Source organism: Canis aureus, chromosome 6 (genome assembly GCF_053574225.1).
Source record: "Canis aureus isolate CA01 chromosome 6, VMU_Caureus_v.1.0, whole genome shotgun sequence".
Taxonomy (NCBI): Eukaryota; Metazoa; Chordata; class Mammalia; order Carnivora; family Canidae; genus Canis; species Canis aureus.
Window position 1 is genome coordinate 14,760,452 of NC_135616.1, and position 23,658 is coordinate 14,784,109.

Consider the following 23,658-nt stretch of genomic DNA (forward strand, 5'->3'; position numbering starts at 1 on the left):
CTCCTCTAAATTACAGAAAAGTTTCTGGTGATCTGTATACTAGGATATATGGCATACCAACCTAAATTATTTTCTAAGAATCATACAGTGTGCTAGATTTATTTATTTTTTCAATGTGCTGGATTTAAACCTATACTGTATATTGGCTCCTTGTGATTTGTGACAATCCTTCATCCTTTCTTCTCATTTAGGTAAATGGACAATGTGCTGGTCACACAGCTATGCAAGCTGCTAGTCAGAATGGACATGTTGACATTTTGAAATTACTTTTGAAGCAAAACGTGGATGTAGAAGCGGAGGTAATTAAGTTAAGCTTGAGAAATACTTAAGTAAAAATCAATGTCCTAGAAATGATACTTCTTTATTATAAGATAAATTGGTTTCATTCCTAAAATTTAATGATCACCTAAGGCTCTTCTGACTGAAAAGAAAAATTTGACAAGAGGTAACTTGAAGTATTTCTTGTTTTTCTCTGATCTCTTAATATTGTAGACATAATCCTAAGAGAAGATAGGAGTTGAGTTTTCCTTTACTATGGTTGGACCATCCTGCTGCTAGGAGCCCAGTTGGGTTCATCCAAGAATCATTCTGAAGAAGTTGAGGGAAGGGGGAATATATAGATCATGTAGGTCAAGATTTATACTGATCAGTGTCACTCAGAGGCCTTTTTTTGTTTTTTGTTTTCCCTCTAATAAGGGAATCAGTAAATTAGAATTTGTTTAGTCTTATTGTTGCTTGACCTAAATGTAGATCTTTGAAAATCTTACAGGACGTATTTATCATTATGTGTGTGTATATATGCTTAATTATTAACTAATTTTTAATTTGACAGAGAGAGGTAGCGAGCAAGAGAGAGCATGAGCAGGAGAGAGAGGGAGAAGCAGGGTCAGACATGGCGGGGCTCAATCCCAGGGTTCTGGGATCATGACCTGAATCATAAGCAGACACTTAACCAACTGAGCCACCCAGGCGCCCCTATATATGCTTAATTTAATTTAGAGTATATTCTTTTTTTTTTTTTTTTAAGATTTTATTTATTTGACACAGAGAAAGAGCACAAGGAGGGGCAGTGACACGCAGAAGGAAAGTGAGAGGCAAGCTCCCTGCTGAGCAAGGAGCTCCAGTGTGGGGCTTGACACTGGGATCATGACCTGAGCTGAAGGCAGACAGATGGTCAACCAGCTGAGCCACCCAGGTGCTCCTTAGAGTATAGTCTTTTAAACGGGAAATGAATATTTTTTACTGTCATTGGAATTTCAGTTGAGGATCTCTATGTGTGTTGTGAAGGATGTCTTCCTTTATTATAGTAAATTATAACCTCATTATTGAAAAAATGTATTAAAATCACATTTGTTGTAGTCAAGTGGAAGATTATTTAGAAATAAGTCAAATCCTATCCAATTTAGACCAGATAGAAAGTTGTCATTTTGTCCAAATGATACTCCCATCTGAGGAAGCTTAAAGGACTTGAATTTCTGAGGGCTAAATTAGTGGACCAGCCTGTTTTTATTCATTAAAAAAATTTTAAAGATACATATTTGAAAAGAGAAGCCTTCTATTATTTTTGCTTTTTTTCTCAGATTGAATGTATTTTGATTTGTTGGACAGCTACTAAAGAATCTTTGGTGTTGTGGTTGTAAATAAGTAATTTCTGATGGAATTTTCTATTGTCTTAAAAAATACTTGAATTTTTAAATTAGTAGGTAGATATCTATAAACTATGATAGTTTAATTACTGTAATGTCTTTATGAATGAATTTTATGATTTGATTTTGTTTTTACAGTAGTAATTTTTAAGTCACATATTTCTTGGTTATGATTTTAGGAACCCCAGTGTATGTTACAAGATTTTTTTTGATAATGAAAGAAAGACTTAATTTAAATATAGTATATTGTAAATAGAAGAAAATTACTTTATTGTGTTATTTTAGTCTGGCTTAGGGAAATGGAATGAAATTCCCTAAGTTGAATTCCACCTTGCCCTTTTTTTTTTCTTAAGTTTTTATTTATTTGAGAGACAGAGAAAGCATAAGCAGGGAAGAGGGGTAGAGGGAGAGGGAGAAGCAGACTTCCTGCTGAGCAGGGAGCCCAACCTGGGGCTCAGTCTCAGGACCCTGGGATCATGACTGGAACTGAAGGCAGATACTAAACTGACTAAGCATCCAGACACCCCAAATATCCCATTTCTTTATTTAATGCATCTGGAAACTACAATAGCAACAACTCCTAAAATACCAAAGCTCTTCTGATTGATTATAGCTAATAAGGCAAGAGGCCAAAAATCAAAATTTTTGGCCTAATTTTTTATTAGGCCAAAAAACTACACTGGGTGTTATATGCAGCTGTTGAATCACTAAATTCTGATTCAGAATTTAATTGATAAAACTGACAACATGAGACTCTAGCCCATTTGTGTTTCTAAAGACTTTTGTTCACATGAGAGGTTGTGCACAATGGCGGTGCAGCTGTGGTGTTGGGGACAAAGTTGGCACTGTTCCTTTACTGAACTCAAATACAAAACAAATGGTTAGTGATTATTATAAACCTGTTAAGATTGGAGGTGAAGTGTGGCTCAGTAAACTAAGTGTTTGCAAATTTCTTTTAGAAAGTTTGAAAACTAGATCTGTTACTAGATCAGCAGGATACATTTGGACTTCATCCATACCTCCTCATTCAGATTTCCATTTTGTGCATTTTCGGTTTTAAAAACCATTGTAGTCAAAGGGACTACACGCATGCAGTATATTCATGCAGGACTTGGGGAGTGCAGGCTCTGGGTCAGTTCTGTTCAGGGCCTGAGGTCGCCACCGCCCCCCATCCCGGTGCTACCAGAAGGCCCTGCTCCCTTGTCTCAGCACCATGGGAGTGGCCTCACCTTGCTGCCCCAGCCAGGAAAGTGGGCAAAGGGCAGGGGCCCTGCACCTCAGAGCTTGTCCTGGTGGCCTGTGACTGTCAATAAAGCTTGGGTTTGTAAAGATAAAAACAAACAAACAAACAAACATAGGTTTTTTTTCTCATAGGTTGTGAGATAGGTTAATTGGATAATGGGCAGTTGATGTAAAGTAAACTGGGTGTGGGATGCCTGGGTGGCTCGGGTTGTGCCTCTGCCCTTTGACTCAGGGTGTGGTCCTGAGTCTGGAGTCTTGGGATTGAGTCCCACATCAGGCTACCTCTGAGGGGCCTGCTTCTCCCTCTGTGTCTTTGCCTCTCTCTCTGTGTGTCTCTCATGACTAAATAAATAACATCTATAAAGGAAAAAACTACACTGGGTGTTATATGCAGCTGTTGAATCACTAAATTCTGCCCCCAAAGCTAATAATACAGTATATGCTAACTAAATTGAATTTAAATAAAAAATTTTAAAAAATAAATTAAAAACCATTGTAGATGTAATTTGTAGAAATAGTGTGAGAAAGGGATATTTATACATCAGGTTAAGTAAATAACACAGCTTCCTAATTGGCAAAGAAAAAAACTACATTTAAAAATTAGGTTAAAATATAAGTACAATTCACAGCCTAATTGCTAAAACAAAAAAATCATCCAAGTATCATTTTTCTGGATTTGAAGAATTTATTAGAAACAGCAATATAGTTTTTTTAGAATAGTAGTTCTCAACTGGGAGCATTTTTGTCCCACAGGGGGACATTAGGAAATGTCTGGAAATTTTTAATTGTCACGACTGGTGGGGAGTGTGGTGGTGGGAATACTACTGGCATCTACGGTGTAGAAATTAAGGATGCTACTAAACATCTCATAGTGCACAGGAGAGCTCCCACAACAAAGAACTATCTGGCCCAAACTGTAAATAGTGCCAAAGTTGAGAAACCCTGGTTTAAAAGATAGAGGAAATATTTACTTTTACAAAATGCACTTAAATTTGTGATTCATCTTTTGCTGGCCTTTTTATAAAGTGATTTGTCATCATTAATTTATTATTGGGAGTTTTAAATATTTATAAAAGTAGAAGAGTATAATGAATCCTGTATTCATCACCCCACTTCAGTTATTTTCATGGCCAATTTTGGCTTATTTGTACCTTCCTCCCTCTCTATTCCCTCTACTGAATTATACTGAAGCAGATCAGATACCTTATTTCATCTGTAAATATTTTAGTATATATTCTAAAAGATAAGTGCTATTTTTTTTTAAACTTCATTATAGCTTTACCAGACATAAAAGCAATGATAATTAACAGTGATTTTAAAAAATCTAATTGTATTAAAAGTTTTGAGGTTAGCTGAAGAATAAAGAGAATAATACATTTTGTTCTCTAGTTATTTCATTCTGTAATGAGATTTCTTCATCTGCTTTAGGAGGCAAGCATAAGATAGTATAGATTAGGGATTGAAAGCTATTTTATATTGTCAAGTATTATTGGAATAAAACACAGTCATTTATTTATTGTGTATGGCTGCTTTCGTGTTACAACTGCAGAATTGAATAGCTGTGACAAGACTGTGTGATTTGTAAAACCTAAAATACTTACTTTCTGGTCCTTCACAGAAAAGGTTACTTGCCCCTATTATAGATGACTATTGCATTTTTTTTAGTTGATTTAAGCTGTTATTAAACTAAATTATTTGGTGTATATTATATCTTTCTAATATATGATACCAGATTACATCTTTTTTTTCCTACTTCTTTTTCTTAGGGAGATCTCCGCTATTTTGGAAAGTTCTCTCCATGTATGACCTACTAAATAATGTAGGATTATATTACATTACATTGTTTCCTTTTTTTTCTTTTTAAAGATTTTATTTATTAATCATGAAAGACACACAGAGAGGCAGAGACACAGGCAGAGGGAGAAGCAGGCTCCATGCAGGGAGCCCGATGTGGGTGTCGATCCCGAGACCCCGGGATCACGCCCCATGCCAAAGGCAGACACTCAACTGTTGAGCCACCTAGGCGTCCCACATTCTGTTTCCTCCTTATATAGGTAAAGGCTCCTGTGAGATCTTACGTATGTTTTTATAGGTGAGCTAATAGGACTGTGAGATCTTATATATGTTTTTATAGTTGAGCTAATTTTGGATCCTGCAGGGACTCAGTATTCACCCTCACCCCCACTGATGAAGTATAATTTAAAAAAAGTGTGGAAGATTGAATAGAAGATCAGTTTTAAAAAGTATGTCATTTAACAATAAGTTTTCAAATACAGTACAAATATATACTGCAGTTGTCAGGAAACTTGGAGCAGTTTTATCATTTAAGGTTAATGAAAACTGTTCTGAAGAAGAGGACTAATAGTAGAGAACAATACTGAATTTTGTGAGAAAACCCAAGTTTTAATGGTATTGTTGCTGTCTAAAGTGATACTGGGCAAAAAGTTTAATAGGTGTAAGCTTCAGTTTCCTTATAAATGATAATAACTTAAAAGGTTGGAGTGTGGAGTATGGTAAGTAATTAAGATACTATTTATAGTATACAACACCACCAAGGGAATCTGTGGTGTTCTTATTGCTTTTGTTTGATTGTTTCTTTCTAAGTGGCAGAAGGCAGAGAATATGATTTCTTAAGAAACAGATACTCATTCTGCTGATTTTTACCTAGTGATGGAAACAAAACTGTAGAATATTTTATGTAAACGTAAAACTAAGAAGGAAAGGGCAAGTAGGCTTCAAGACTAGTCAGTTTAAGGAAATTCTTCTCTTAAAAACAGGAATCAGGATAGTAACCTCCAAAATAGCTCTAGGAATTGATGTACATAGTACATCTGAGGATTCGTGTTAAATCAGACCTATCCTGGGAGGCCATCCTTTCGCTGTTCTGTCCTATCTAATCCTTCTTACCTGTGATATTTTTTCTTTGGGCTTTTTACTACCTAGCATTTACGTTTTATTTACTTATTTTGTTTATAATGTTCTGTCTCCCCAACTAGAATATAAACTGTATGAGAGTAGGAACTTTAACTTGCCCACTGCTGTATCCTCACTGTCCAGAACAATACTGAGCTTGTAGTAGGCACTCAAGCAGAATGTATTGAATGAATCAAGCAGAATACACCACTTTCAAACAATGGTATTGAAGTTTTAGTGTGCTCAGAATACTTAGGATCTTGATGAATTGAATGAGGTTTAGGAAAAAGAAGATGAAATACAATATTATTTATTATATCGAGGGATAATAAAATAGTTGAAAGTGTCAGTATATTCAGGAAATGTTTAATTCCATTGATGTGAAAAATCATGGTGGTTACTGAGAAGATTCTGGAAATATATAGCATATGAAATAGAAATTCATCTCCTTACTAGATAATAAAAAAATGACTGGCAGAATTCTTTCTTTTGAAGTTTTTTTCAAAAAATTGTATTTATTTATTTGTTTATTTATTTTTTAAAGATTTATTTATTCATGACAGACACAGAGAGAGACCGAGAGGGAGGGAGGGAGAGGCAGAGACACAGACAGAGGGAGAAGCAGGCTCCTTGCAGGGATCTCGACATGGACTCCATCCCAGGTCTCCAGGATCACACCCCGGGCTGAAGGCGGTGCTAAACCACTGGGCCACAAGGGCTGCCCTATTTACTTATTTGAAAGAATGAGCAAGAGAGTGAGAGAGCACAGGCAGGGGAGCAGAAGAGGGAGAGGAAGAAGCAAGTTCCCCACTGAGCAGGGAGCCCGATGTGAGATTCGATCCCAGGATCCTGGGATCATGACCAGAGCCGAAGGCAGATGCTTAATTGACTGAACCGCTCAGGCACTCCTGACAGAATTCTTTCTGATGGAACTATGTCAGAACTCTGGATTCTATTGAAGTTTGCTATGTCCAGAGGAAGACTTAGAGGTTAATTGTGGTTAATTTTTTTTTGTCAATTTTAGCTCTTAGTTCAGCAGGAACTACCTAAACCTTACCCTCTAGTCCAGTGACAGGCAGCTGTGTTTATGTTCCCAAATCAGCTTTCAGGGCCAGGATGGGCAACAGACCCTTTTTTTTTTTTTTTTTCCAATGCTGGGATCTGTGTTCTGATCACTGATTGCTGCTTCTAATCATGGAGGTGCAGACACAGAGGTGGGCAGCCATTGTTGTATCCTCCCATTGTTGTAAGCCATTTCCCCTTGGCTGAAGTGACTTCAGAAGGTTTGAGAATTGGTACCACATCTACTCCCCCCCCATTTTTTTCTTTTTCTCCTTGTGGGAGCCTGGCATTAGACTAAGGATATTCAGAAACCACCACATATATGAGAAATTAGAAAGTCCTTGCAAAGACCTTAAGTTTACACCTCAGGCTGTAAGCACAAAGACAGCCTAAAATAATAAAAAACAAAACAAAAACAAAAAACAGCAGACCCTGCAAAAGGAGAAGAATCTAATTTCCAGAGTTACCATGTTATTAGAATCAAATGTCCAACTTTCAACAACAAAAAAAAATCACAAGGCATACAAAGAAATAGGAAAGTATAATCCATTTAAAGGAAGAAAAATAAGCCAACAGAAACTACTTGAGGAAAGAAACCAGATGTAGACTTGTAAGACAGACTGTAAAACAGTTATCTTAAAGATGCCCCAAGAACTAACTAAAGAGAAGAAACCAAGAAAATGATATATGAACAAAATGGAAAAATCAATGAAGACATAGATAACTTAAAAACAAACCAAAAGGAAATTCTAAAGTTGGAAAGTACAAGAGCCTGAAATAAAAAATTCATGGAGGAGGGATGCCTGGGTGGCTCAGTGGTTGAATGTCTGTCTGCCTTTGGCTCAGGGCATGATCCCGGGGTCCAGGATCGAGTCCTACATAGGGCTCCTTGCAGGGAGCCTGCTTCTCCTTCTGCCTATGTCTCTGCTTCTCTCTCTGTGTCTCTCATGAATAAATAAATAAAATCTTTAAAAAAATTCATGGAGGAATTCAAAGGCAGATTTAACCAGACAGAAGAAAGAACCAGTGAGCTGTATGATAAGGCAATAAAAATTATGGACTCTGGGGAATAGAAGGAAAAAAGATTGGGGAAAAAAATGAATAGAACCTTAGGAAACATGTGGGACACTATCATGTGGACCATTGTATGCATTGTGGCAATTTGAGAAGGAGACAGGATTGTGTGGGGTGGAGTCGGGGAGAGGGGAAGTGGCAGATTATTCAAAGGAACTATGACCAAAAACTTCCCAAATTTGATGAAAGACATGACTATAAACATCCAAGAAGCACAGTGAATTCCAAGTAGGGTGAACTCAGACCCATACTGGGACACATTATAATCGTTCTTCTAAAAGCCATGGGCAGAAAATGTTGAAAGCAACAAGAAAGGTGACTTGTTACTTACAAGGGATCCTTGTAAGATTTTCAGCAGATTTCTCATCAGAAACTTTGGAGGCCAGAAGATCGTGGCGAACTGATGTATTCAAAGTGCTTAAAAAGAAAAAAACAACCTGTCAACTAAGAATCCTGTATCTAGTGAAACTCTCCTTCAAAAGTGATAGAGAAGTTAAAACATTCCCCCAAACTCAAGGAATTTATTACCACTAGACTTGTCTTGCAAGAAATCTCAAAGGGAGGCTGCAGGTTGAAATGAAAGAATATTAGATCAGGGTGCCTCAATGGGTCAGTCAGTTAAGCATCTGCCTTTGGTTCAGGTCATGATCTCAGAGAGTCCTGGGATTGAGCTCTGCATCTGTATGGGACTCTGCTCAATGAGAAGCCTGCTTCTCCCTCTCTCCCTGGTGTGCTCGCTCGCTCTCTCTCTCTCAAATAAATAAATAAATAAATAAATAAATAAATAAATAAAATCTTTAAAGAAAGAAGGAACATTAGCTAGTAACTTGAAGCCATATGAGGAAGTAAAATGTCAGTAAAAGTAAAATATGTAGGCAGTTTTAGAAGATAGCATTATTTTAACAGTGGTTTATAATTCCTCTGTTTCCCACATGATTTAAGAGACTAATATATTTAAAAAGTTATTAGTCTAAAATTAGCAGGATTGTAGCTTTGGCTTGTAAATCCACATTTTGTTTTCTACATAGTTTAAGGAACTGATGTATTGATTGATTGATTGATTGGAATTGATGGATTTAAAAAATTATTTGTTTTTGAGTACACAATGTACAAAGTTGTAATTTTATAACAATAATTGAAAGGATTGCAGATGGAACTGTAAATGAGTTTTTATGTGTTATTAAAGCTAAGTAAAATGTTTTTTTTTACTTCAAAATATCAACTAAATATGACAATAATGTAGGAAATGTAGCTATACGGCATCAAGAAAACTTAGAGAAAAATGACAAAAGTAAGTTATTCCGTATCAGTAGTTATTTTTAAAGATTTTATTTATTTGAGAGAGAGTATCAGTAGTGGGAGCCGTACGGAGAGGGAGAAGCAGACTCTTCATTGAGCAAGGAGCCCAATGGAGAGGTGGGGCTTGATCCCAGGACCCTGAGATCATGACCTAAATTGAAGGCAAATGCTTAACTGACTGAGCCACCAGGCGCCACTCTTTATCAACAATTACTTTAAATATAGGTGGATTAAACTATAAAAGAGACTGGCAGAATGGATTAAAAATTGATCTAATATAATTTGTGTATAGGAGACTCACTTTAGATGTATAGATACAAATAGGTTTAAAGTGCAAGGATAGAAAAAGATATTAATGCATATAGTAACCAAAAGAGGGCAGGGATAGATATATCAATTTTAGACAAAACAGACGTTAAATCATGAAGATTGTAAGAGACAAAGGAGGACGTTGTATATTAATAAAAAGTTAATACAGCAAGAAGATACGGCAATTACAAATATTTATATACTTAATAATAGACCATACAAATATATGAAAAAAATTGACAAAGGAAAAAAAGACATTTTTACAATAATAGTTTGAGACTTTACATAATTTGTATCCTACTCTCAATACCTAACAATAGCATATTCATTTATTCATTCTTCTCAAGTGTATCTGATATATTCTTTGCGGTAGACTATATGTTAAGTCACAAATTAAATCTCACTAGATTTAAAAAGGTAGATGCCTTACAAAGTATTTTCTTTGACCACAGTGTAATCAAGTTAGAAATCAGTAATGCAAGAAAAACTGGAAAAATCACACATTTGTGGAAATGAAATAACATACTTTTAAGCAATGAATGGATCAAAGAAATTGTGAGGGAAATGAGACAATACTTAGAGATGAAAACAAAAGCAGAAGATACCAAAATCTGTGAGGGGGCACCTGGGTGACTCAGTCAGTCAAGCATCTGCCTTTGGCTCAGGTCATGATCCCAGGTCTCTGGGACTGAGCTCCGGGTCAGGCTCCCTGCTCACTAGGGAATCTGCTTCTCCTTCTCCTGTTGACCCTCCATCCCCATCATGCTCACTCTCAATTAAGATCTTAAAAACAAACAAACCTGTGGGATATAGTGAAAGTAGTGCTAAAGGGGAAATTTATAACTATAAATGGTTACGTTTAAAGAATTGATCGCAAATCATAAACCTAACTTGACAACTTAAGGAACTAGAAAAAAATTAAATTCAAAGATAGCAGAAGGAATGAAATAATAAATATCTGAGCAGAGTTAAATGGAGAATAGAAAAGCAATAGAGAAAATCAGTGAAACCACAAGTTGGTTCTTTAACAGAACTGATAAACATTTATTTGGCTAGACTGTTTAAGAAAAAAGACTCAACTTAAAAAGACTCAAATTACTAAAACTGAGAAATGAAAGTGGGGACATACCAATACTACAGAAATAGAAAGGTTTATAAGAGAGCACTGTAAACAGTTGTATGCCAACAAATAACATAACCTAGATGAACTGGACAAATACCTAGAAACACAAAACCTACTAAGACTGAAATGAAAATATAAGAAATTTGAATATACCTATAACTAGTAAGAAAATTGAATCAGTAATAAAAAATCACCTGACAAAAGCCCTGGACTTGATTGATTCACTGATAAATTTTACCAAACATTTAAAGAAGAAGTAACAACATTTGTTCTCAAAATTTTCCAAAATATCAAAGAAAGAGAAACAGTCTGTGAAGCCCCCATTGCCCTAATATTACAGCCAAAGATACTATAAGAAAACTGCAAACCAGTATCCTTTATGAATACTGATGTAAAATTCCTCAATAGAATACTAACCAAATTCTACATATTTAAAGGATTATACACCATGATTAATTTAAATTTATTCCTGGAATGGAGGATGGGTTAGTATACAAAAACAATGGATTAATGTGATATACCACACTAACAAACTAAAAGGGAAAAATTATGTGACCATCTCAGTTGATGAAGAAAAAGCATTTGATTAAATTTAATGCCCTTTTATGATGATAAACAAAAAAGAGCAAACTAGGAATAGAAGTATCTTTACATAATAAAAGTCATATATGAAAAACTGAAAACTTATCCTTTAGGATCAGGAAAAAGATAAGGATGCTCATTTTTCTACTCCTATTCAACATGGTACTGGAAGTCCTAGCCAGAGTAATTAGGCAAGATAAAGAAATAAAAGGCATTCACATTGGAAAGGAAGAAATAAAATTATCTCTGCAGATTATATGATCATATATGTAGAAAATCATAAAGTTCCTTACAAGACTTTTAGAACTAATTAAGATACTCAGCAAAGCAAGATAGAAAGTCAACACAAAAGCTAGTTGCATTTAAGTACATTAACCATCAACAATCAATAGAGAATATTAAGAAAACAATTCCATTTACAATAGCATCAAAAATAGTAACAAAACAAAACAATAAAACCTTAAGAATTAATTTAACCAAAGAGGTGAAAGATTTGTACAGTGAAAACTATAAAACACTGCTGAAGGAAATTAAAGAAGACATAAGTAACTGGAAACATATTTCATGTTCATGGATTGGAAGAATTTGTGTTGTTACATTAATACTGTCCAAACTGATATACAGATTCAGTGCAAAGCTTGTCAAAATCTCAGTGATATTTTTTGCAGAAATGAAAAAATCCATCTTACAATTCAGTATGTCCTATCAAGATACCTCCAGGTAGCCAAACCCATGTTGAAAAAGAGTAACCAATTTAGAAAACTCCTAAAACTTACTGCAAAGCCACAACAATAAAAACAGTTTGGTACTGGCGTAAACACAGATATATAAACCCACAGAATGGAATTAAGAGTCCAGTAACATATCCTTGCATACATGGTCAAATAATTTTTGACAGGGGTGCCAAGACCATTCAGTGGGGAAAGGGCAGTCTTTTCAATAAATGGTGCTGGGAAAAAAGATTATCTATGTACAAAAGAATGAAGTTGGACCCTTACCTAACATTGTCTACGGAAATTAACTCAGTAGGTCAAAGACCTAAATTTAAAAGCCAAAACTAGGGATCCCTGGGTGGCACAGCGGTTTGGCGCCTGCCTTTGGCCCAGGGCGCGATCCTGGAGACCCGGGATCGAATCCCACATCGGGCTCCCGGTGCATGGAGCTTGCTTCTCCCTCTGCCTGTGTCTCTGCCTCTCTCTCTCTCTCTGTGACTATCATAAATAAATAAAAATTAAAAAAAAAAATTAAAAAAAAATAAAAGCCAAAAGTATAAAACTCTTCAAAGAAAACATAAGGCAAAACTTCTAAATTTGGGTTTGGCAATGATTTGTTGGATATGACACTGAAGGCACAGGCATCAAAAAAAGAAATAGACAAATTGGATTTCCTGAAAATTAAAAACTTCTGTGCACCAAAGGACAGTATCAACCATGAAAAGACTACTTACAGAATGTGAGACAATACTGGCAAATTGTATGTCTGATAATGGGTTGATGTTCAGAATATACGGAGAATTCTTAAAACTCAGCAACTACAAAAACCTGATTCACAACTGAGCAAAGGACTTGAGTAGACGTTTCTCAAAGAATATATATAGATAGCTCATAAGCATATGAAAAGATGCTAAATATCACAAATCATTAGGGAAATGCAAATCAAAACCATAATGAAATATCACCTCACACCTAGTCAGATGGCTACTATACAAAAAAAACAAAAAACAAAATAACTTGGTGAGGATATAGAGAAATTCGAACCCTTCTGGGCTGTTGGTGGGAATGTAAAGTAGCTGCTGTGAAGAGCAGTATTGTGGTATGTTAAAAAATAGAATTACTATATGATCCAGCAATTCTATTTCTGAGTTATATACCCAGAGGAGTTGAAAGTAGGGCCTCCAAGAAATAATTGTATACCCATATTCATAGCACTATTTACAATAGCTAAAGCCTGGAAACAACCCAAGTGTCCATAATGTGTGAATGGCCAAACAAAATGTGATGTATACATACAATGGAATATTATTTAGTTTTAGAAAGGAAGGAAATTATGACTCATGTTACAACGTAGATGAATCTTGAGGACATGATGCCAATTGCAAAAATGCAAGTACTGTATGCTTCCATTTATGTGAAGTACCTAGAGCATTCAAAAATCATAGAGACAGAAAGTAGAATGATGGTTTCTAGGGGTTGGGGAGAAGGGCAATGGAGAATTACTGTGTAAAATGTATAGTTTCAGTTTTGTAAAATGAAGAGTTCTAGAGATGGATGTTGGTGATGGGTGCATAACAATATGAATGTATTTAATAGCACTTTATAATTAAAGTGGTTAATATCACTTTATACTTAAAAATGGTTAAGATGGTAAATTGTATGTTACTTGTATTTTGCCACAATAAACATTTTAAAAACATGATTGTAACTAAGGCATATTAAAAAATGAACTCAAGGGGATCCCTGGGTGGCCCAGTGGTTTGGCGCCTGCCTTTGGCCTGGGGCATGGTCCTGGAGTCCCGGGGTCGAGTCCCACATCGGGCTCCCGGCATGGAGCCTGCTTCTCCCTCCTCCTGTGTCTGCCTCTCTCTCTCTCTCTGTATGTCTATCATAAATAAATAAATCTTTAAAAAAAAATTGAACTCAATACCCATTTTGGTTCTTACTAGCTCGTAGGTACTATAGTGCATTCTGGGAATAAAGATATTGAAGATAAATGTGCTTGGAAACAAATAATTATACTACTGTGTGATAATAAGAGAGATAAGTTAATTTTGTGAGAGGGGAGGGTTCATAGGAGAGGAGTTGCCTGAGCTGAATTATAAAGGATGTCTATTCTAAGCCAACAAGGTGATGAATAAGAGCATTGAAGTCTGAGGTCAAATAACTTGTGCATGAACATAGGGTTTCAAATAAGTTGGTAAGGTAGGGTTTTATATGTGAGACCACAATGGCAGCAGATGTGGTCTACAGAAGTAGGCTTTAAATGAGGTTTGTTCTGTATATAGTAGAGTTACATTAAAAAGTTTTAAACTAAACTAAAAAGTGTGTGTGTGTGTGTGTGTGTGTGAAGAATAGGTTGGGGTAAGATAAAGTGGAGGCAGAGGTAAGCAATGGCAATAAGCTAGGTGAGTGAGAATCAAGGCCTAAATGAGTGGTAGAACCGGAGAAGAGAGAGGAGATCTGAGCTTAAATTCAGGAGTAACAGCCATAGAATTTGGTTCTTATATGTATTGTGGCTCAGGGACAGAAGTAGGTGAGTATGACTTACAGATGGGATTTTGATATGGTCTGTGGTTCTATCAGCTGAGCTAGGGAGGATTAGAATGAGAGCAGATTTTGCAGAGTTCACAGAAAAGGGGATAAGAGGGTAGAAAGGAAGAGGCATCCTTTCTTTTTAATTTGAGGCCCCTGCACAAATCAGATAACTTTATTGAGGTCAGCTGTAATATTGTCCCTCAACTCTCATTTGGTGCCAGCATCAGAGTCCTAACAATGAACTTTTAAAATTAGTTTTATTTGAAATACTTAAGATGGATTCAGAACTAAGCAACAAAACCTGTTAAGATCCTTGTGCAGCTGAGGTTTTATATTTGGAAGAAAAATGAAATAAATTTGTTATTTTCTAGTGTATATATATTCCAGATTCTTTATTTCTCATGTATATCTTTTTGACACACATATATATATATATTAGAGGTTTTTCTTAGTTTTTTTTTCCACATAATTTGTTGAATAGGACCTGCATAACAGTGTTTCAGTAAGTTTTCTAACAGCTATAAATATGTGATACATTTCATAAATAGTTCTGTTTTTATTCAGTGTTAGTGGAGTTGATGTTCCTTTTAACAGAAGAACCACTTAGATTGGCTTAAAAATTGTAACAAAACATCTAAATTGAAGGGTAGGAAGAGCTTAAATCTAAGATTCTGAAACATACTACTGGAGAGATTGATCTGTCTCTCGCACACATGTACATATAAACATAGAATTTTCTTTTGTAAAAAACTTGTTTCTCTGGGTTGTTTAAATACAGTGCTACTCAAAGGCACATGAGTTGAATCTTAAATCTTTGATGTGGTAGTGTGCCAGTTCCTTGATGCTCAAGTTGACAGGTAACAAAACCTCCTGCTTTGGCTTAGCTAGGTTATTAGGAAGAAGTACTGCTGAGCCATAGTTTCCTACCTTTTCTTTCTTCCTTTTTTTTTTTTTTTTTTTTAGATTTTATTTATTTTCATGAAAGAGACAGAGAGGCAGAGACACAGGCAGAGGGAGAAGCAGGCTCCATGCAGAGAGCCAGATGCGGGACTCAGGACTCGATTCCGGCACTCCAGGATCACACCCTGGGCTGAAGGCAGGCGCTAAACCACTGAGCCAGCCAGGGATCCCCAGTTTCCTACCTTTTCAAGGATGGTTGTCAAATTGCTGTGGACTCCTAGAAGAGCGGTTTTACTTTAAATATCTGTCTGAGAAAATATTTTGAATTCAGCAGTTTTGAATGAACTGTTGTTTTGTTTTTAATTTACATCTGTGAAAAGTAGTTCACATAATCCTGAGTACTATACGGATTTCAAACCACTTGCTAAAACTAGAGTCCACAAGGGGTAGGACTGTGGGTTGGGAACCAGTGTTCTAGAGAAAGGCTTAAAACATGCTTATTTCTGGTGTTAAAATTTGAGATGTAGTTTGGAATATAGTATCCTTATAATATCCATCTCTGTCTGCATATAGCAAAGTAATGGGACTTTTTTTTTTTTTTTTTGATGTGCACTACATATATTATCTTCATGGTGCACTACAGGCATTTTATATCTCCCTTTAAAAAGTAGTTTCCTGCAGGGGTGCCTGTATGGCTTAGTTAAGCATTGGACTCTTGATTTCAGCCCAGGTCATGTCTCAGGGTTGTGAGATTAAGCCCTACCCTGGGCTCTGCAGAGTCAACTTGGGATTCTCTCTCCCCCTTCTGCATCCTTTGCCCCTGCTCACACACATACACTCTTAAAAAAAAAAAAAAGTTTCATACACTTTAAAAAACTTTAAGCATTTGAGTCTTTCTTTACTTCTCATCTCCAAAAATAGACCTATTATAAAAGGTAAGGCATACTTGCTGGATTCTTCCGAAATAGTTTTGGAATTTCAGATATATGAAGTTATGCTGATTTGTGTTTCATTTTTAGCTTTTAAGGTGTACTTAATGTTTTTTGTTCTTGAATATACAGAAAAGTATATGCTCACCAGCTAGATATCACCAATGTTAATATGTTGATATATTTCTCTCAAAGTTCATTGAGATCATAGTTGGCATCCTTTCTTTTTTTTTTGTAATCATTCAGCTAATGTTTATATAATTTTTATGTCATTAAAAAGTCTTTGTAAAATTGTTCAAATATAAAAATATATATAGTTGCGTCATAATTTAACGTTTTCCTAACATTGACTTACCATCATTCCTGGTAAATTAGGAGTAATGAAAGATCAGACTACTTCTGATATAAGTATTGGTCCAGTATATATGTGACATAGTGTATTGATCCAGGTTCATCATTTATCTTTGGAGTTAATCACTATTCAAGTGAATTTCTAGTGGGCTCCATTTTGTGTTTTCTTTTCTCACATTAATTTGGTTCTTGATGAATTATAGCTTCAGGTCTTATTTTTCTTTCTAAAATATTCACTCACTAATTCATATTTAAATGCTGATGTTTAGGATAAAGATGGAGATAGAGCCGTTCACCATGCAGCTTTCGGAGATGAAGGTGCTGTTATAGAAGTACTGCACCGGGGCAGTGCTGACTTGAATGCTCGCAACAAGCGGCGACAGACGCCACTTCATATTGCTGTCAATAAAGGCCATCTTCAGGTTGTGAAGACTTTATTGGACTTTGGCTGTCATCCTAGTCTCCAGGTAAAATGACGTATATTCTGCTGGTGTTGCTAGGATTCTGTTAAAGGGAAATATTGAGTTCTATGGTAAGCATTCCTTTGTTATCCACATGTTTTTGTTTGATTAGTCATTGTAAATGATACCAAAGGCATAGACTGTGATAAAATTGGCAGCTATTCTTCTTAGAAAAGCCTTTAAAAAAAAAAAAAAGAAGAAAAGCCTTTTTAAGGAAAATGTGAGTGGATTGGTTTTATATTGGAGGGTGGGGATGGAGACTTCCTTGCAGAAATACTGGCTTGAATTAATTTGATTCAACTTTATTGATCATGACAGTGAGCTTCAGCAGCTTAAGGAAGTATAATGGGCTGCATTTCATGATAGTTATTTTATAATTATCTAAATTATTTTAATTGTAGCCTAATTTATCTTAGAGTCTCGATCTAGTCATTAGGAAGATTTTCTGTTTTGGAAAATACATAGGATTGAAGAGTTGATTTTCAGTAGGACCTATTTTTAAAATTTTTTTTAAAATTTAAGTTCAATTAATTAACATATTATCTATTCTTAATTTCAGAGGTGGAGGTCAGTGATTTATCAGTCTTATGTAATAACCAGTGCTCTTTACATCACATACCCTCCTTAAGGTCCATCACCTAGTTACCCCATCCCTTTTTAACCCTCAGTTTGTTTCCTATGATTAGGAATCTCTTACAGTTTGTCTTCCTGTCTGATTTCATCTTGTTTTATTTTTTCTTCTCTTTCTATATGATACTTTATTTTGTAAATTCCACATGTGAAAGAGTTTATATGATAATTGTCTTACCTGATTGATGTTTTCACTTAGCATAATACCCTCTAGCTCTATTCAGGTTGTTTCTCGAGTGGCAAGATATCATTCTTTTTGATGGCTGAGTAATATTCCATTGTGTGCATGCGTGTGTGTGTGTGTGTGTGTGTATTACATCTTTATTCATCTGTTGATTGACTCCTAGCTATTTCCATAGTTTGGCTATTATAGACATTGCTGTTAAAAACATTGGGTATAGGTGCCCCTTTGGATCACTATTTTGCATCCTTTGGATAGATACCTAGTAGTGCACTTGCTGGGTCATAGTGTAGCTCTATTTTCAACTTTCTGAGGAATCTCCATACTGTTTTCCAGAGTGGCTGCACCAACTTGCATTTCTACCAGTAGTGTAAGAGGGTTCCCCTTTCTCTGCATCCTTGCCAACAACTGTTGTTTCCTGACTTGTTCATTTTAGTCGACTGGTGTGGGGTAGCATCTCATTGTGGTTTTGATTTGTATTTTCCTGATGCTGGGTGATGTTGAGCATTTTTTCATGTGTCCTTTGGTATTTGTATGTCTTCTTTGGAGAAATCTGTTCATGTCTTCTGCCTATTTCTGATTAAAATTGTTTTTTGGATGTTGAGTTTGATGAGTTCTTTATAGATTTTGGATACTAGCCCTTTTCTGATAAGACATTAATAAATATCTTCTATTCTCTCGATTGTCTTTTGGTTTTGTCTACTGTTTCCTTTGCTGTTCAAAAGCTTTTTATCTTGATGAAGTCCTAATAGTTCATTCTTACCTTTGTTTCCCTTATCTTTGGAACTTGTCTAGCAAGAAGTTGCTGTGATGAAGGTCACAGAGGTTGCTGCCTGTGTTTTCCTCTAGAATTTCGATGGGTTCCTGTCTCACATTTATATCTTTCATCTATTTTGAGTCTCTTTGTGTATGGTTTGAGGAAATGGTTCAGTGTCATTCTTCTGCATGTGATTGTCCAATTTTCTCAACACCATTTGTTGAAGAAACTGTTTTTTTTTTTCCATTGGCTGTTCTTTCCTGCTTTGTCGAAGATGAATTGACCATAGAGTTGAGGGTCCATTTCTGGGTTCTCCATTCTGTACCATTGATCTATGTCTATTTTTGTGCCAATACCATGCTGTCTTGATGATTTCAGCTTTGTAATAGAGCTTGAAGTCTGGCATTGTGATGCCACTAGTTTTAGTTTTCAATACTCCTTTGGCTATTTGGGTTCTTTTCTGGTTCCAAACAAATTTTAGGGTTATTTGTTCAAGCTCTGTGAAAAAAATTGGTATTTTGATAGGAATTGCATTGAATGTATAGGTTGCTCCAGGTAACAGACATTTTAACAATATTTGTTCTTCCAGTCCATGAGTGTGGAATGTTTTTCCATTTCTTTGTGTATTCCTCAGTTTATTTCATGTATGTTCTATAGTTTTCTGAGTATAGATTATTTGCTTCTTTGGTTAGGTTATTCCTAGGTATCTTACGGTTTGGGGTGCAATTGCAAATGGAATTGGCTCCTTAACTTCTCTTTCTCCTGTCTCATTGTTACTGTATAGAAATGGAACTGATTTCTGTGCATTGATTTTGTAACCTGCAACTTTGCTGAATTTCTGCATGAGTTCTAGCAATTTTGAGGTGGAATCTTGGGTTTTCCCCATAGAATATTATGTCATCTGTGAAGAGTGTGAGTTTGACTTTTTCTTTGCCAGTTGACATGTCTTTTATTCCTTTTTGTTGTCTGGTTGCTGAGGCTAGGACTTCTAGTACTATGTTGAACGGCAGTGGTAATAATGGACATCCCTTTTATGTTCCTGACCTTAGGGGAACAGCTCTCAGTTTTTCCCCATTGAGAATAATGTTCACTATGGGCTTTTCATATATGGCTTTTATGATACTGAGATATGTTCCCTCTGTCTCTTCACTGTGAAGAGTTTTAATCAAGAAAGGATGCTGTACTTTGTCACATGCTTTTTCTGCAGCTATTGAGAAGATCATATGGTTCTTATTCTTTCTTTTATTAAAAAAAAGTATATCACACTGATTTATTTGTGGATTTTAAGCCACCCTTGCAGCTAAGGAATAAATCCCATTTGGTCATGGTGAATAATCTTTTTAATGTACCATTAGATCCTATTGACTAGTATTTTGGGGAGAATTTTTGCATCCATGTTCATCAGGAATATTGGTCTGTAATTCTTTTTGGTGAGATCTTTATCTGGTTTTGGGATCAAGTAATGCTGGCCTCATAGAAAGAGTTTGGAAGTTTTCCATCCATTTCTATTTTTTGAAACAGCTTCAGAAACATAACAATTCTTTAATGTTTGGTAGAATTCCCCTGGGAAGCCATCCAGCCCTAGACTCTTGTTTGTTGGGAGATTTTTGATTATTGCATCAATTTCCTTGCTGATTATGGGTCAGTTCAGGTTTTCTATTTCTTCCTGTTCCAGTTTTGGCAGTTTATAGGTCTCTAGGATGCATCCATTTCTTCCAGATTGCCAAATTTGTTGGCATACCGTTGCTCATAATACGTTCTTATAATTGTTTGTATTTCTTTGGTGTTGGTTGTGATCTCTTTCATTCATGATTTTATTTATTTGGATCCTTTCTCTTTTCTTTTTGGTAAGTCTGGCCAGTGTTTTATTGATCTTATTAATTCTTTCAGAGAACCAGTTCCTAGTTTCGTTTATCTGTTCTACTGTTCTGTCAGTTTCTATTTCATTGAGTTCTGCTCTAATCTTTAATTCTCTTCTCTTGCTGAGTTTACGCTTTGTTTGCTGTTCTTTCCCCAGCTCCTTTAGGTGTAAGGTTAGGTTGTGTATTTGAAACCTTTCTTTTTTTCTTGAGAGAGGCTTGTATTAATGTATACTTTCCTCTTAGGACCATCTTTGCTGGATCTCAAAGGTTTTGAACAGTTCTGTTTTCATTTTCATTTGTTTCTATGAATTTAAAAAATTCTTTAATTTCCTGGTTGACCCATTCATTCTTCAGTAGGATGTTCTTTAGTTTCCATGTATTTGAGTTCTTTCTAAATTTCCTCTTGTGATTGAGTTCCAGTTTCAAAGTATTATGATATGAAAATATGCAGGAAACGATCCCAGTCTTTTGTTACTGGTTGAGACCTGACTTGTGATCTAGGATGTGATCTATTCTGGAAAGTGTTCCATGTGCACTCGGGAAGGATGTGTATTCTGCTTTAGGACGAAATGCTCTGAATATATCTCTGAACTTCATCTGGTCCAGTGTGTCATTCAAAGCCCTTGTTTCCTTGTTGAATTTCTGTTTAGATGATCTGTCCACTGCAATGAATGGGGTGTTAAAGTCTCATACTATTGTTGTATTATTATCAATGTGTTTCTTTAGTTTATTTATTAATTGGTTTATATAATTGGCTGCTCCCCTGTTAGGGACATAAATATTTACAATTGTTAGATCTTCTTGTTGGATAAACCCTTTTAACAATGTCCTTCCTTATCTCTTATTAGTCTTTGGTTTAAAATCTCATTTTTCTGATTTAACAATTGCCACCACAGTTCTTTTTTTTTTTTTTTTTTTATGTCTATTAGCATGATAAATGGTTTTCTGCTTCCTCACTTTCAATCTGGAGATGTCTTTGGATCTAAAATAAGTCTCTTGCAGATAGCATATCGATGGGTCTTGCTTTTTAATCCAATCTTATGGCCTATGCCTTTTGATTGAGGCGTTTACTCCATTTATATTCAGAGTAATTATTGAAAGAGATGAAATCATTTAGGGCCATTGTTATTACCTGTAAAGTCACTGCTTCTGTATATCGTCTCTGTTGCTTTCTGGTCTTTGTTACTTTTGAGGGCTCTCTTCGTTTATTTTATTTATTTATTTATTTATTTTTAATAAAATCTTTTTTTTTTTTTAACTTTTTTTTAAAATTTTTATTTATTTATGATAGTCACACAGAGAGAGAGAGGGGCAGAGACACAGGCAGAGGGAGAAGCAGGCTCCATGCACCGGAAGCCCGACGTGGGATTCGATCCCGGGTCTCCAGGATCACGCCCCGGGCCAAAGGCAGGCGCTAAACCGCTGCGCCACCCAGGGATCCTGCTCTCTTCGTTTAAAGGATCCCTTTTAATATATCTTGCAGGGCTGGTTTAGTGATCACAAATTTTTTTAGTTTCTGTCCCAAAAGCTTTTTATCTCTCCTATTTTGAATGATATCCTAGCTGGATAAAGTATTCTTGGCTACATGTTTTTTCATTTAGCACCCTGAATATATCATGCCAGTCTTTTCTGGCCTGCCAGGTCTCTGTGGATAAGTCTTCTGCCAGTCTAATGTTTCTATCCTTGTAGGTTATGGACCTCTTGTCCTGAACTGCTTTCAGGATTTTCTCTTTATTTCTGAGATTTGCAAGTTTCACTATAGTTGTTGACCTATTTTTATTGATTTTAAAGGAGGTTCTCTGTGCCTCCTGGACTTGAATGCCTCTTTCCTTCCTCAGATTAGGGAACTTCTCCACTATAATTTTCTCCAGTATACCTTCTGCCTCCCCTTTCCTCTTCTTTTGGGATCCCAATTATTCTAATGTTATGTTGGTTTATGGTATCACTTATCTATCAAATTCTGTACTGATTCTGTTTCTGTCCATCCCATTCATCCTGTGTTTGTCTCCCACCCCCATCCCCACCCCCACCCTAGTGTAGTTGTACTGCCCTTGATAGGGATCCAGGCTAAGTAATGTGCTCTGATTGCTCTAGGTGGCTTTTGTACCCTGAAGGCTTTCCCCATCACTTTATTTTTTTTTTAAAGATTTATTTATTTATTTATGATAGACATGGAGAGAGGGAGAGGCAGAGACACAGGCAGAGGGAGAAGCAGGCTCCATGCCGGGAGCCCGACGTGGGACTCGATCCCAGGACTCCAGGATCGCGCCCTGGGCCAAAGGCAGGCACTAAACCGCTGAGCCGCTGAGCCACCCAGGGATCCCCTCCCCATCACTTTAGAAGATAAGAATGAAAATGGGCCTTCCAGTCTCCAGCCTTGGAGCCCAGAGCTCCCAGCCCCAGTCCTCATTGTGCCCTCAAGGAAAAGCAGCCAGTCACTCCTGTCTGCTTGGTCTCTGGCCACACTGTTCACCCAGCCTGTGACTGAGAGTTTCTATCTCAGGCATATGACCCTCTTTGGAGTCTCCAAACCCTGCAGACTTCTGTAGGGGGTTCTCATGGAGGTTCTGCTGCTTGCTGGGTCCCTGCTCAGGGAATGGTTGCCTGACTGTGCTGTGGTACGTGGTTTATGGCATCCCCGAGCTGAGATCCGACTCCTGGGGTCTCTGATGTCAACTGGCTTCTCCGCTCTGATGCCTGGGAAACTCTTCTGCACTCAGGCACCTCCAGTCTTCCTGTGACCCTGATGATCCTGAGACCACAGTGTCCCACCTAGGATTCCATCCTTTGCCACCTAAACACCTTTCAGGCCAGGACATCCCTCAATGGAGCAGACATCTAGATGTTCTCATTTTGTGCTGTTATATCACTTTCCGATGCTGGCTGCCAAGATAGACCACCAAGGTCTATATATAAGCGATATATGTCTTCCCATATATAGCCTTGGATTTAACCTCCTACCTTGAAGAAAGTGGTCGATTTTCTATATGTAGAGTTGCAGCTATTCTTTTCTTAGATCTCTGGTTGAGTTGGCAAGTGTTCAGAATAATTTGATAGGTGTCTGTCTGAATTCCTGGAACCTGAGG

The 23,658-nt window shown here is 36.4% G+C and overlaps 1 protein-coding gene across 1 annotated transcript in view; it reads left to right on the top strand.

Annotated features, from left to right (window-relative positions):
• MIB1 (MIB E3 ubiquitin protein ligase 1) overlaps positions 1-23,658 on the top strand; it is a 137,018-nt gene that overhangs the window by 60,185 nt on the left and 53,175 nt on the right. Inside the window, exons 10-11 of the mRNA XM_077900234.1 lie at positions 192-299; positions 16,951-17,148. Of these exons, the coding sequence (XP_077756360.1) occupies positions 192-299; positions 16,951-17,148 (306 nt within the window). The remainder of the gene's footprint in view (positions 1-191; positions 300-16,950; positions 17,149-23,658) is intronic.